Source organism: Cydia fagiglandana, chromosome 5 (genome assembly GCF_963556715.1).
Source record: "Cydia fagiglandana chromosome 5, ilCydFagi1.1, whole genome shotgun sequence".
NCBI classification, from domain to species: domain Eukaryota; kingdom Metazoa; phylum Arthropoda; class Insecta; order Lepidoptera; family Tortricidae; genus Cydia; species Cydia fagiglandana.
In genome coordinates this window covers 5,827,857-5,841,445 of record NC_085936.1, presented here as the reverse complement: position 1 = coordinate 5,841,445, position 13,589 = coordinate 5,827,857, and the positions used below count along the sequence as shown (strand labels likewise).

The 13,589-nt window shown below is 40.0% G+C and overlaps 3 protein-coding genes across 3 annotated transcripts in view; 1 reads left to right on the top strand and 2 right to left on the bottom strand.

Moving 5' to 3' along the window:
• Positions 1-44: 44 nt before the first annotated feature.
• LOC134664347 (small ribosomal subunit protein uS11) lies at positions 45-1,477 on the bottom strand. Its single transcript, XM_063520921.1, has 3 exons — positions 1,347-1,477; positions 926-1,170; positions 45-311 (listed from the first exon to the last, which is right to left on the bottom strand). Exons 2-3 carry the CDS (start codon positions 1,160-1,162, stop codon positions 93-95), a joined length of 456 nt encoding a protein of 151 aa, XP_063376991.1. The 5' UTR covers positions 1,163-1,170; positions 1,347-1,477; the 3' UTR covers positions 45-92.
• A 377-nt stretch (positions 1,478-1,854) lies between these two features.
• On the top strand, positions 1,855-10,263 carry LOC134664344 (GTP-binding protein SAR1b). Its single transcript, XM_063520919.1, has 6 exons — positions 1,855-2,019; positions 2,299-2,348; positions 5,004-5,123; positions 6,017-6,174; positions 6,701-6,844; positions 8,165-10,263. Exons 2-6 carry the CDS (start codon positions 2,306-2,308, stop codon positions 8,279-8,281), a joined length of 582 nt encoding a protein of 193 aa, XP_063376989.1. The 5' UTR covers positions 1,855-2,019; positions 2,299-2,305; the 3' UTR covers positions 8,282-10,263.
• Positions 10,264-10,710: 447 nt separating this feature from the next.
• The window catches only part of LOC134664346 (histone-lysine N-methyltransferase 2C-like), a 77,862-nt gene continuing 74,983 nt past the window's right edge, over positions 10,711-13,589 (bottom strand). The window contains exons 56-57 of the mRNA XM_063520920.1: positions 13,237-13,419; positions 10,711-12,569 (exon numbers count right to left, since the gene is read on the bottom strand). Coding sequence (XP_063376990.1) covers positions 12,477-12,569; positions 13,237-13,419 — 276 coding nt within the window. The 3' untranslated portion in view covers positions 10,711-12,476. The remainder of the gene's footprint in view (positions 12,570-13,236; positions 13,420-13,589) is intronic.

The following is a 13,589-nucleotide window of genomic DNA, read 5'->3' as shown; positions in this document are numbered from 1 at the left end:
CTTGATGAAAGTATAACATATTCATAACAAAATAAAACGCAAAATACCGCATACTTTATATTTAAAGTCCACAGTAAGCTTAACCTAACAGATTACAGCCTGCGGCCTCGTCGGCCTCCCTTCCTGCGGGTGGAGTCAGACGGTACGGGGGTGACATCCTCAATACGGCCAATCTTCATGCTGGAGCGAGCCAACGCACGGAGAGCTGACTGGGCACCGGGTCCGGGAGTCTTGGTCTTGTTGCCACCGGTGGCACGGAGCTTGATGTGGAGGGCAGTGATGCCCAGTGTTTTGCACTTCTCAGCAACATCCTGTGAAATTCCAAGTAATGTTTTACAAATTTACACTTGTTACTCAAGCTGTCAAGTCTTAACAGATAGAGAAAATTGCTGAATCTGTAAAATTACATCTATTTAGACAGCAATGGGGTCTTCTCTTGCAATAACATATATACAGTTTATGCCAGATTTTCAAACTTATGCTTTAAGAAGAAAGCTAGTTTCTTTAGATATTCCTTGAATCTAGTAAAACAACTACTTGGTTACAACCAAAAACTCAAAAAACGAACTGTTTTTAGTAATTTTTTCAACAAATTGTTTTCGTAACTTATTTGTGTCTATATTGGCTTGGTAGACACGTCTCTTCTGTATGAAATGCCTTACAGCAGGGTAGTATTAAATAAAAGGACATACTAACAATATAAAATGAAAATAACAGAGGTAGTATTGTAATATTGCATGTATAGCAGGCAAGTAGCGGTCACGTATGATATAATCCGAGTTTACTCGACTCTAAATACTTAGTTTGAAGTCGTTTTCATACATGTTTACATGCTACTTGCCTATCAGAGTTTCAATCATAACCTCAAATTGTAATGCAAGTAGTTTTCAAAGAACAACAAACCAAAATACTGTTTGAAACTCACCTGAGCCGCCAACATAGCGGCGTAGGGAGAAGCCTCATCACGATCGGCCTTCACCTTCATGCCACCAGTCACCCTGGCGATGGTTTCCCGGCCAGACAAGTCGGTAACGTGCACGAATGTGTCGTTGAAAGAGGCGAAGATGTGAGCAACGCCGAAAACAGTCTCGCCTACCAAGTGCTGAGGGCCCAGGGTTACCTGGACCTCCTCCTTCGCAACTTTGTTTTTCCTCGGGGCCATGGCTCAGCCTGAAAACGACACAACACTTAGCACTTTTTTAACCTATAATTATCACAAGAATCCACTCACTAAAGAACTTGTGATGAAGAAGATTGATGATATGTTAAACGTTCTAAAGAAATTTAGTTATATTTCCGCTGTAATTACATATTTTTCAAAGAATTTATGCGAAACTTGAAAATACCTTTTGCTTTGAAAGCTGTCAAACACTAGAAAGAATAGCGGATGCCAGTGTTTCCAGCATCAAAGATTTAAAAATCTTGATCAACCAAAACTTATCCCAAATATTCTTATAACATCAAAGAGCACTGTCCTAAAAGTATTTAGGATGTAACTAACACTAGTAAGTGCCACTAACAAATTTATTACATTTTATCCTAATAAGATGTAGACACAATTAATCACAAAATTAAAAAGAAAATAATGATAATATTTATAAATGGCAGCACACACAAATCCGTCAATTTTTTAAATATAATGCGTTCACAGTAGCTAAATCATTTTATTTTTTCATAAATTTAATTCGTATTTATAATTTTCCGAAAAGAAACAAATACTTCAAAAGTATTAGAGTTACTGTGATTTAAATGATCCTTAAAAATATGCGTAATGTTACTTTATGATCAGATTATTTTATTGTTAATTTGAAACGCGTTAATAACTCTAGACAACCGGAAGTAGCGTACGTCATTCATTGCCAACAGATTCATCGCATAATCAGAGCCAAGTTCCAACATACATTTACCATCAATTAAGAGATAATTCGTCGATTTTTGCGACGTAATTAATTGGAATTAAGTGCGAAACATTGTGATAAACTTCCTCTAGTTTTAGTTAATCTAGTTCAATTTTAATAAGTGAGTATTTTGTTAGATTGGTGATGGTAAATCTGTTCGTAGTTCTACGCGAGTGACGTTCCGTCAGTCGTATTACTCAATTCGATATCGCATTCTTATAATAATTTTCGTGCGCCCCAAACGTGTCTAACGACTCACATGCTGTTTGCTAAGTTATCAGAGTGCTATCCATACGTCAGATGAAACTACGTAATTTATATCAATTGGATTTGCAAGTCATACTCATTTGTGTATTCTTTGTGAAGAAAGGGAAGCTATAATCATCTTGATACCTTCCAGATTCACAATGTTCATCTTGGACTGGTTCACTGGTGTCCTCGGCTTTTTGGGTAAGCATTTAATTTCTGTTGTTGTCCCATTGTTAGTAGTTCTAGTTTAATACATTTTATTAAGATACTTTCCATTATAGTTTTAATCTATTACATTTTATTTATACAAGGCCCATTGTGCGGAATAAGACATTGTTTCTAATTTTATAGGCTATCTGTGCATTGCCCTTGTAGCATATGTACACTTAACAAACTATTCCGCTATCAAACTATTTTGAAACAATACCAGGTGTTGCTTCAATTGGTTGAAGATAGTAGCTTGAGCAACAATTATTATGAATTATTAGCCTGCATCACTAACCTGTATTGTCCCACTGCAGGACACAGGCCTCTCAATAAAAGGTTTCATGTGCCTTTTAAATTCCGTAAAGCTTCCTAACTATAGTGCAAAGCTCCCAACTGTGGTCCAAAATTAACTTTAATTTTTTCATCATGAATGTGACTTTTACTGTATTTTTTGTAGTTCTAATAAGGCAAGAATTATTTATAAATGGAAGAAAAAACTGAGTAAACCAAAAGGCACATTGGTATTGACATTTAATTTCCTTTTGAACTCATGGACCATAGTTGCAGTATTGGACTATAGTTGGGAGGTTTTATGGTTCTTCAGAGGTTGCATGACGTTATGCGCAGGTTTACCAACAATGATTTGCTAAGGGGCTGTCCATAAATTACGTCATCGATTTTTGACCCCCCTCTCCCCCCCAAATCATCCAAAAATCATACTTCGAATGACCCCGTTTCCTCCTACGTCATGCTACCATCATCCAATGTCTGGACCCCCCCCCCCCTAATTTGAAATGACGTAATTTATGAATAGCCCCTAAGGGTGGTGTTCCACTTGTCCAATTTCTATGTCCAATGTCATTGTATCTCACTCTCTCATTAAGCAAGATGTCAGGAATATATTGGATGGAAGACCACCCTAAAGGACAACATTAAAATATTATATATATTATATTTAGCCTCATCGTCTTACCTTGGTCACACATTACCTATTTATTATATTGTCGTTCAATGTCAAATATGATTAGTGAGTATAATCTTCATATAATAATTTGTTATGACAATTTACTGTGAATACTTCTCTCTGCATACTCTCAACCATACTGTTTTTAAAATAAAAAAGAATGTTTAGTGTACATAATTAGTTGCACCAGTAAGGTGCCTTTTAGGGTAGCATATTAATGAGGACAGTGTGCAAGTGCAAGCCATCTAGTATGATGAAATCATTACCACAACACACAATCTTAGGTCACATTTACTGGTTAAGTGGCACTTTATGCCATCCTAAATCCTTATCCGGACTTACAAAAATGACAAAAATATGGGTGAGAGAATGCTTGTGTATTGAAGATTAACAGTTTTGTCACCACCAATATTTTTAACACATTCAGTGATAGTGCAAGCTACGCGCTACGAGTGTAGTCAATAACACAGGATAACCGTATGTAGCGGACAGCGCCTACAAACAGAGAACCCATCTAGCGGGTCGCTGGTAGTGAATGTGTTAACTCTATTATTAACCATCCTCTTGTGATATACTTAGTTATATTCTAATTCACGTCATCATTTTATAATGAAAATGTTTTTGTTTGTACAAAATTTGTGAACATACCAAAAACCCAAATGCTTCACAACTTTGATCATCTGATCTGATCCTAATTACCCTTTGGGTACGGAACCCTAAAAAATCATCTAATTGCTATTTCAAGGTTAGATCAAGGTGAACGCTAAACATGCACTTGAGTTTATTTTAATATTCCTATTATGTAAGGTAGTAACCATACATGTTGAACCCATTCTATTGTTGGTGTACAAAAACAGATTTAACAATTAACCACAAAGGTCACAGTTCTTCATTCATGTTCACCAAGATGTTAAAAAGTATACTCACTTGTCATTCATGATTGCATAAATTAGTAATCGGCGTAAAGTCGCCAGCCTGTCGGTATTCTACAGGTTGCACTTCTGCGAGTGTGCCCAAGAGCTACACGAGCTTATTCCACCGTCCCCATTCTACCATCGGACTTTTAGACGCACGGCCGGTTTCCATCCTTACTTGGTAGATATTCCACCAATTCGCACGAAGCGCTTTGCTTCTACTTTCCTTATGCGCACTGCCAAGGAATGGAATTCCTTGCCGGCGTCTATATTTCCGTGTTCTTATAACCTGGCAACCTTCAAATCAAGAGTGAACAGGCACCTTCTGGGCGAGCGAGCTCCATCGTAGGCCACGTCTACGCCTCGGCTAGTCTGTGGCCATGAGTAAGCCCATTATTAATTAAAAAAAAAAAATCACTTAAAGAAATGTTGTAGCTGTCAAGTATTGTCACACATACTGATTAAAAAAATTGTCATCTATTGCTTGGTTTAAATTAAATTGAGGTTTACTAACCACTCTGACTCATAGGTAAAAACTGTGAAAACAGAACCTATTTTAACATTTATTTTATAAGCACATTTCGAGATTAGTACTAATTTTTTTAATTGATGGTTTGGTAACTATTTTACAATTAACAACTAAATACACTAATTCATTCCTGCACCCAAAACCCCAAGGTATGTTCATGTCTATATGTGTTGTGAGTATGGCAACTTCCACCATATCCACCTATGATTGGTGCCAAGAAAGTCATGTGTGTGTGTTTTCAGGGTTATGGAAGAAGTCTGGCAAGCTGTTGTTCCTGGGGCTGGACAACGCGGGCAAGACCACGCTTCTGCACATGCTTAAGGATGACAGACTCGCGCAGCATGTGCCCACATTGCATCCCAGTAAGTTTTGCCACCTTCCAGTCAAGGTGCAGTTAGTTCGGCCAGCAGTTTTTAAAAAATCGCCATAATATAAATGCAATCTAGAGGGCCTTTTTCTAGTAACTTCATTGATTAGAAACCTGATTAAACAACTTTCGCTTGTTAGAAAAGTCCAGATTGGATCTAAAAGTAACATTCTTAAAATCGTGATCCATGTTGGAATGTATGAAGGTTGATATTCGGCTGTAGCCGCGCGCGTCACTTGAAGTTTATGGAGTTTACCTATATGACTAACACTCAGTGGCGTAGCTAGGGGGGGGCGGCGGGGGCGGTCCGCCCCGGGTGTCACCCATTTAGGGGTAACACCCGACCGTGAACATCAGTAGTGCCACTTATAAAAATTCGTAAAATCATGTAAAATGAAAGCGATGGAGTAAATCCTGAGCTATTTAACATATATTACAATTACTCTTTTTAAATATACATATTTCACTATTTTGATTGAATTTTGGGGTGACGCCCACAATTTCCGCACCGGGTGCCTCCCATGCTAGCTACGCCACTGCTAACACTCTTCTCCTTGTGTCGTCATGACTGAGCATCGCGGCCATATAGTCTTTGCTTTGTTCACCAAGAGACCCAAGAGTCCATTCCTGATAATATACAGAAGTATAGATAGGAATATAGATCCTAGGCAGGCGTTCACTATGTCAAACTCGGTAAATTTCCAGCATGCCGGCCACAATAACTACCACTACTCTAAGGGTCGGTTGCACCAAACCGTCTGTCACCATTAAAGCGTTCGCTAAATTTTATTGTATGGGAAGTTTCATACTACACTGTTGATTGATGTTTATCAGTCCGTTAAGTGTGGTTGGTGCAACTGCCCCTAAGCTTATCCCTACCGTTTCCAGCATCCGAGGAGCTGTCGATAGGCAGCATGCGTTTCACGACGTTCGACCTCGGCGGGCACGCGCAGGCGCGGCGCGTGTGGCGCGACTACTTCCCGGCCGTGGACGCCATCGTGTTCCTCGTCGACGCCTGCGACCGCGCCAGGCTGCCAGAGTCCAAGGTACCACATATTTACGACGACATTTCTTTTTTTTAATAAGTAATAGGAATTTCACTCACTACTTTACCATCTCACCACCATCGTCGAAAACCAGCAACAATTTCAGAGTATTTCTGTAAACACTTTGAAATTGTTGCAGTTCAGCGTAAAAAAATGTGATTCCGTGAGTTGCCAAATACTTACCGATGCTGAGGCGACATGGCGAATATTGAAATTAAAAGACATTCAACTTTCGCTTTTGCTATATGAGAGTGATCAACACATGAAATTTTGATGTATAAAGTTTGTGGTGTACTATTAACATGCCTGACTTTTATTAGGACTTAAAGGCAAGGCGTTAAACTATTCAATAATATAAAAGCAAAGAATGAATGATGCTTTTATTTGAAACACATGTAACAACATTAAAATAGGCTGAAATCTAGGTAAATTTGAAGTTACAGTGCGAGTAGTGTTACGGCGCTGTTTTAAAAACAAAACCGAAGCAGAAGCAGAGCAATGAACCATAACTTTTGTTATATTTCAGGCCGAGCTGGACTCTTTGCTCACGGACGAGACGCTGAGCAACTGCCCGGTGCTGATCCTGGGCAACAAGATCGACAAGCCCGGCGCCGCCAGCGAGGACGAGCTCCGGCAGTTCTTCAACCTGTACCAGCAGACCACGGGCAAGGTATGTCTAGTAGCAGTAGCAACAAGATCGACAAGCCCGGCGCCGCCAGCGAGGACGAGCTCCGGCAGTTCTTCAACCTGTACCAGCAGACTACCGGCAAGGTATGTCTAGTAGCAGTAGCAACAAGATCGACAAGCCCGGCGCCGCCAGCGAGGACGAGCTCCGGCAGTTCTTCAACCTGTACCAGCAGACCACGGGCAAGGTATGTCTAGTAGTAGTAGCAACAAGATCGACAAGCCCGGCGCCGCCAGCGAGGACGAGCTCCGGCAGTTCTTCAACCTGTACCAGCAGACCACGGGCAAGGTATGTCTAGTAGCAGTAGCAACAAGATCGACAAGCCCGGCGCCGCCAGCGAGGACGAGCTCCGGCAGTTCTTCAACCTGTACCAGCAGACCACGGGCAAGGTATGTCTAGTAGCAGTAGCAACAAGATCGACAAGCCCGGCGCCGCCAGCGAGGACGAGCTCCGGCAGTTCTTCAACCTGTACCAGCAGACCACGGGCAAGGTATGTCTAGTAGCAGTAGCAACAAGATCGACAAGCCCGGCGCCGCCAGCGAGGACGAGCTCCGGCAGTTCTTCAACCTGTACCAGCAGACCACCTGCAAGGTATGTCTAGTAGCCTTCGTATTTATCACTCTTAAGTAATTTGAGACGGTAAACTAACTCCCTTATAAAATCTTCTTCGACCTAGCGTTTTCCCGGCCTAGCGCCAGGGTCCGCTTAACTCCCTTATAAAATATCATTTGATATTTACCAGTCTCGTGAGGAAACCGGACTAATCACAATAAGGCCTAGTTTACTTCTGGGTTGGAAGATCAGATGGCAGTCGCTTTCGCAAAAATTCATGGGATTAGTTACCAAGCGGACCCCAGGCTCCCATGAGCAAAATGCTGGGACAGTCAGCAGCAGAAGTTGCTAGGCGGGCCGGGTGTTCATAATGACCTTGACGCGACTTTATTGTTAAGAGAATAAGAGCGTATCAATATCAAGGTAATATTGAACACCTCTCCCGCTTAGCAACTTCTTCTGCTGACTGGAAAACGCGACGAATGATGATGAAACTTAGTGGTTTGGGTAGGAGGTGCAATTACTGCTCGACCTTAGAGTTGTACTATTATGGTATATACTCGGGAGATTGTCTCGGGTGCCACCGTAACAAGTGTTAATGGCGTTAGCTGCAGACATCTATTTCAGCCGGTACATTAACTTGTTCAATATAAACACGCAACGTCATAATGGAAGAGATGAAATTCAGGTTTCGGACTCCGCATTTGTGTCGGCGATCAAACAATAAAATTGACTGTTAAATTGTTCCCCCAGGGCAAGGTGTCGCGGTCGGAGCTGCCGGGACGGCCGCTGGAGCTGTTCATGTGCTCGGTGCTGAAGCGCCAGGGCTACGGCGAGGGCTTCCGCTGGCTCGCGCAGTACATCGACTGAACACCTGCCGTCTCACACTCAACATCACTCCCGTATTCTTCAAACTGGCTGCTGAAACTTGAACATGTCGGGCATAAAGAAAAAACAAATAACAATCAATTTGTAAGACATTTTAAATGCATATATAGACCTTATTGCGATAAGGAATAGGTCTAGGAAATTGTTATAAGACCTCTTGCCGATCGCAAAAAGAATCTGTAGAGACCATAAGTTAAACAGTGATCGCTAAAATTTGCATAATCTTTATGCCAGATCTAAGAATGCTGCAATAATTATTATAAATCTGTAATCTCGTAGGATATTAATGGTAGCATATTTGAGTTAAATTAATTGGTATAGAATTAAAATTATTAATTGGACTTAATTACGATTACATAAATATACCACCTCACTTGAAAATAGGTAACGATTCTTTTAACTCAAAGCTGCCACCAAAATGCTACTAGATTACCCATGTGTAATAGTGACATCTCCACAAATAATGAAAACACAAACTCAACAGCACGGTAACACTATTTGTTAAAAATATTAAAAGTTAAGAGTGCTTTTGAATTTGATCGGTTCCACTTTCGGCAGCCAGCGACCGCTCGCTTGCGCATTTACGTGTCTTATCTATTCTATTAGTTAATTGATTTAAACATCAAATGAGAACATTTGAATGTATTTGTACATATTCTTGGCGAATATATTGCATATTTGTCGCGAATCGCAAGCACCGTATGGGTGTTAGTGTCTGCGGTAGACTGTTGCCTCTGCCAAGAGACATCGCGGCTTGGAATGTTATCGGGGTGACTCGCCCTCTCACTGGCAATGCGTATACGCAATACTTTATTGTACGAGTATACATGGTGTGACATTTCATTATTAAGAAATATTTTAAATACACAAATTTTAAACATTCTAATTGACATGTTATATGATTTAATATGATAAACTAGAGCAGAAAGTACAAAACTTGTTATTTATCACGTAGCGCACTGCTAGTGGGAGAGGTACTTAGCATATGTATTGTGATTCTGAACTCTCCGGCTCAGCTTATTGTATAAGTTATTTCGTTCCGCTGAAAAACTTAGCAAGTCTAAAAAATATGCTATAAAATATTTTTTGGTCGCAAGATGAATAATGTGTCTATCTAAATATTAAGGTAATGGTGCAACGCGTTATAAGTTGATATTATCGTTTTCGGTGAACCCATTGTGAGCGTCGGCAAATCTCTGCATAAATTATTATTATTTTTCACACATTTACTTATATTCTAATTATAATCTAATGTATTTATTTTCTTATTTTCATTCCAACATGGCGTCGAATTACAATGTCCTATCCTATTTTCATTGTGTTGTACATTTCTAAAGTGAGGATTGTTATATTTTTATATGTTACTTCAATAACTAGTGTGGGGCCGGGCACGGCCCGAGGCGGCGGAACGGCGCGTCCGCGACGTGCGTCTTTTGATGAATTTAAGTATTTCCCACCAGTGTCAAGTTAATGTATATTGTGAATCTTCCATTTACAACTATCGATGCATTATCGAAACTTATTGGATCGGCGCGAGTCGCCCGTGTGGGACTAATCGCACCCGTTTACTTTTATTTTACTCAAAAGCACAAAGCTGATTCAGTAGAAACATAATGTCCCCGAAACAGTTTACTGTGGAAGTACTTGTTTGAATCGAAGTGTAGTTATTGAGCCAAGAAGCTTATCGTATACTTATCTTTGGTTTCCTCAAGAGCTCTTGAACCTTGTTATACAACATTTTATTGCTAAAGTCTGTTGATAATCACTATTTTATCCGTAGTTGTGAAGTGGCGATACTATAAGCTTGTTGGTAGTGGGCGGTGGCGCGGCGGGGCGAGCCGTTTCCTGAATAAGTTGTGATCAACGCGGCTGGTCGCCAGCTGTACTTAGACAATGTTTTTCGGTATATTATTTGCAGTAAGTCCAAAAAAAAACAAAGTTTGTAATAAAATTTATACAAAATATATTCGTGTTTTACTTGCTTAACATTCATTACGAGTCCTGATAATTAATGGCGAATTACAACGAGAAAATGTCAAGAAAACAGACCTTTATGAAATTATGCTTAAGCCCATGCAGCCAAGCCAGGTGCAACCAGCAAACTTACTTGACTTTGTATTGTCAATATTTATTTGATGCTGCCTGCTAACTTTTTGGTGACCTTTTTAACTAAAACGATTTCATTCTCTTTTACCCTATTTCATTTTATCAAAGAGAAACTGCTGAATGCATGTAATATTAGAGTTAGACCAAGAAAAGTCCGCAATACGTGCAATTTAATACGTCATAATTTCATAGAAGAATAAGGAAGATGGACGTTTAAAATAACGCACTGCGTGTGCTATCAAAATCGCTGCAGACTTTTCTTAGTCTAACTCTATGATGAATTGATTGAAAATGAAAGGCGTGTATTTACTAATTAAGGTTTAATGATAGGAAAATAATGCAATAAAAATATTATTGTATAGAAATATTTCTACAGTATTCAATTTACAAACATTGTCATACATAACTCTGAAACAATAGATTGGATCTACTTTTAAATCAGTGCAATATTTTGGGAATGCTTTAAATAAATAAGTCCATAGAAAAGCAATGAGAACATAATAATTGAAACGATTATTGTAGTACAACTTTTAAAAAACTATTTCGCGATTACAATATAAGTAAGATACTACCAGCGGATTATTTACAATCTGTATTCAAGATACGGTATTGCACATTTAACACTTAAAATTAGATTGCATGATTTCATAACATTGGTAGATGGCAACTTCGTGTTCAAATAAATTTCTATAAACTCGAACTAAGATATTATTGACAGAATTCAGCCCGAGCCGGGCGTCACTCTATTGCCGATAATATATCATATCAATATCACTTTGTTTACCGAGGAGAAATACCGTTGTCCCAGGTGAATGACGCAACGCGATGCGACCTCTACACATACGCAAACTGATCTAACATAGGACAAGTGACAGTCACAGCCGGCTTTGATATATCCGTAACGCGTCGCGTCGCAGTTCAGCTCGGACAACTTCACAGTTCCTACGCGATACCTAGCTAATACTAGATCTAAGTCGCCACTACAAAATGAACATGTGACGCCGTGTGAGGTAATATCACATTTGGAAAAATAACCTATATTATAAATTACACTACCTACAGCTCGCGGAAAATTCATTAACTATGTCTTATCAAAGTGCAGTCTATCGTGTGATAAAAATATGATCTGAGACTTAAAATAAATAGTTTTAGTTCATAGTTCTAAGACTGTTAAGATGATTAAATAAAATGTTTGTAAAAGTGTATTTTTAAGTGACTACGTTGACCGGTATCGTTCACTCCCTACCTATAGTAAGAGTGTAAGAATAGTCGCGCGAGCGCTACGCTACATAAATACGTATACACTAGTTAGTATATGTAGGTTGGGTCGGGCGGACCAAGGCGTGCTGTGGTGTCGCGTAACCTACCGTAACGTTAACGTACTACGACGTACAAAACAGGCACCACAAGGCATATGTAATGATACTTCATAAAATATACTCGTGCCTAGTGTACTAAATGCATATTCTTCTATTTGGTTACCTAAAGTACTTCATCGCTGTGAGATTATCAAAACTATTCTACTATTCAATATCGATTCATTATTTTATTTGTATAAGATTCAACAACAATTTAGAAAGTCATCCGTGAAAAAATATATTTAAATTAAAACCAATAAAATGTCAATAGAAAACAGCGGCCACACCGAACGTTCATAGAACACATCAAAATATTAAATTAAAAAAAAAATACTCCAATCAGTACGCTACGAAATGTCACTTTTAAAACATCAAAATTCAATAACAACGTTTCATATACCGATTTAATATTATGTACAAAAAGTGTTCAAACGTCGCGACGTCCACATATAAAATTATAATAAACTATAGATTATCTGTAAATCATTATTCTTACGGCTAAATCACACTTGCCAGCTCGTGAAAGTGAAATCGGTTACCTAAGACTTTTTACACTTAACACTAGGGGTACTAAAATCACTTTGGTAAAAACTAGGTTTCATAGCCTTTTTACACTAAAAGGAAACCAATACGACAAGGATAGAGGTTCGCTCACTAGCTATCTACTGCGAGTGGTGTCCGGTATCCGGTACTCGGTACTGTCCTGTTGGCGTTCAGTTCATCCACTTGCGGCAGTTGGGGGCGCCGCACATGCACATGATCTTGTGCGCGTCGTCTTCGATGTCGAACTTGTAGTCGTACGCCAGCTGATCAAAACAATAAACCACATTATTATTAGACCTTCATCGTTTCTGTACGTCAATTGAAGGCCCGACCACATAGCAGCGTTAAGGCCCCTGTACATATCGGACCAACGTAGGCCAATCCAAGGATCGCATTTATGCGTTAGAGGGAGCAAGAGATATTGATATCTCATTCTACCGCATAGCTGCATCCCTTAGACTGACCTACGTTGGCCCAATATGTACAGGGGCCTTAAGACGTTTACGTTTCAAATGTATGGAAAAACGCTAACGATGTGGTCGGTCTTTTAGGTTTGTATTTGACACGCGAGTATAGATGATCAGCTTATGATAATGAAAATACTTTTAGAATGACCGAGTGAGAATTACATAAATACCGGATATTAGTAGTCATAATGTAGGTTACTTCCTGATCTATTACTTTCTGGTTTTCTATGGATCTCTTTATGGTTTAAGAACAATTGCTTAGAATTTTTGATCCAAACTCGGCTTAAGGGTGCAAACACTGGACGCTAGAGCACCGGCGCGACCAGCGTAGCATCCGGCGTGGTACCTTAGTGCATGCTTCTGAAACATCTTGGGCGCAGAACGCGTCGCTGGTTGCACGTCATTGGCTCAAAATTTTGATACCAAGATGAAAGTTTGTAGGTGGATAAGTAATAGATGTTACCTCCTCCCCGCGCGCGATGCGGCGCTTGGCGAAGATGATGATGCGCAGATGGCGGTCCACCTCGACGGCCTCGGCCACGCAGTTGGGCTGGCACGAGTGGTTGATGTAGCGCGCCAGCCCGCCCGACAGCGTGGCGTCCACCACGCGCCGCTCGTCCAGACGGAACATGTAGATGCCGCGGTTCTACACCACCAAACAGGATTAGGCAAAAATCACAATAAGGGCTGATTTAGACGGCGCGCGAACTCGCATGAGATTTTAGTTACATTGCGGACTGTTGGTTGCGAATTGGACGTACCAATTCAACCGACCGATCAAAAACCGCAGAAACTCGCATACGAGTTCTCGCGTCG

Excerpts from the sequence above, each read along its gene's own strand:
- LOC134664344 (XM_063520919.1), top strand. The coding sequence starts at position 2,306 with ATGTTCATCTTGGACTGGTTCACTGGTGTCCTCGGCTTTTTGG. Across the intron at positions 2,349-5,003 it reads TGGTGTCCTCGGCTTTTTGG|GGTTATGGAAGAAGTCTGGC; the intron begins GTAAGCATTTAA and ends GTGTGTTTTCAG. Across the intron at positions 6,845-8,164 it reads ACCAGCAGACCACGGGCAAG|GGCAAGGTGTCGCGGTCGGA; the intron begins GTATGTCTAGTA and ends TTGTTCCCCCAG.
- LOC134664347 (XM_063520921.1), bottom strand. The coding sequence starts at position 1,162 with ATGGCCCCGAGGAAAAACAAAGTTGCGAAGGAGGAGGTCCAGGTAACC. Across the intron at positions 312-925 it reads CCGCTATGTTGGCGGCTCAG|GATGTTGCTGAGAAGTGCAA; the intron begins GTGAGTTTCAAA and ends GGAATTTCACAG.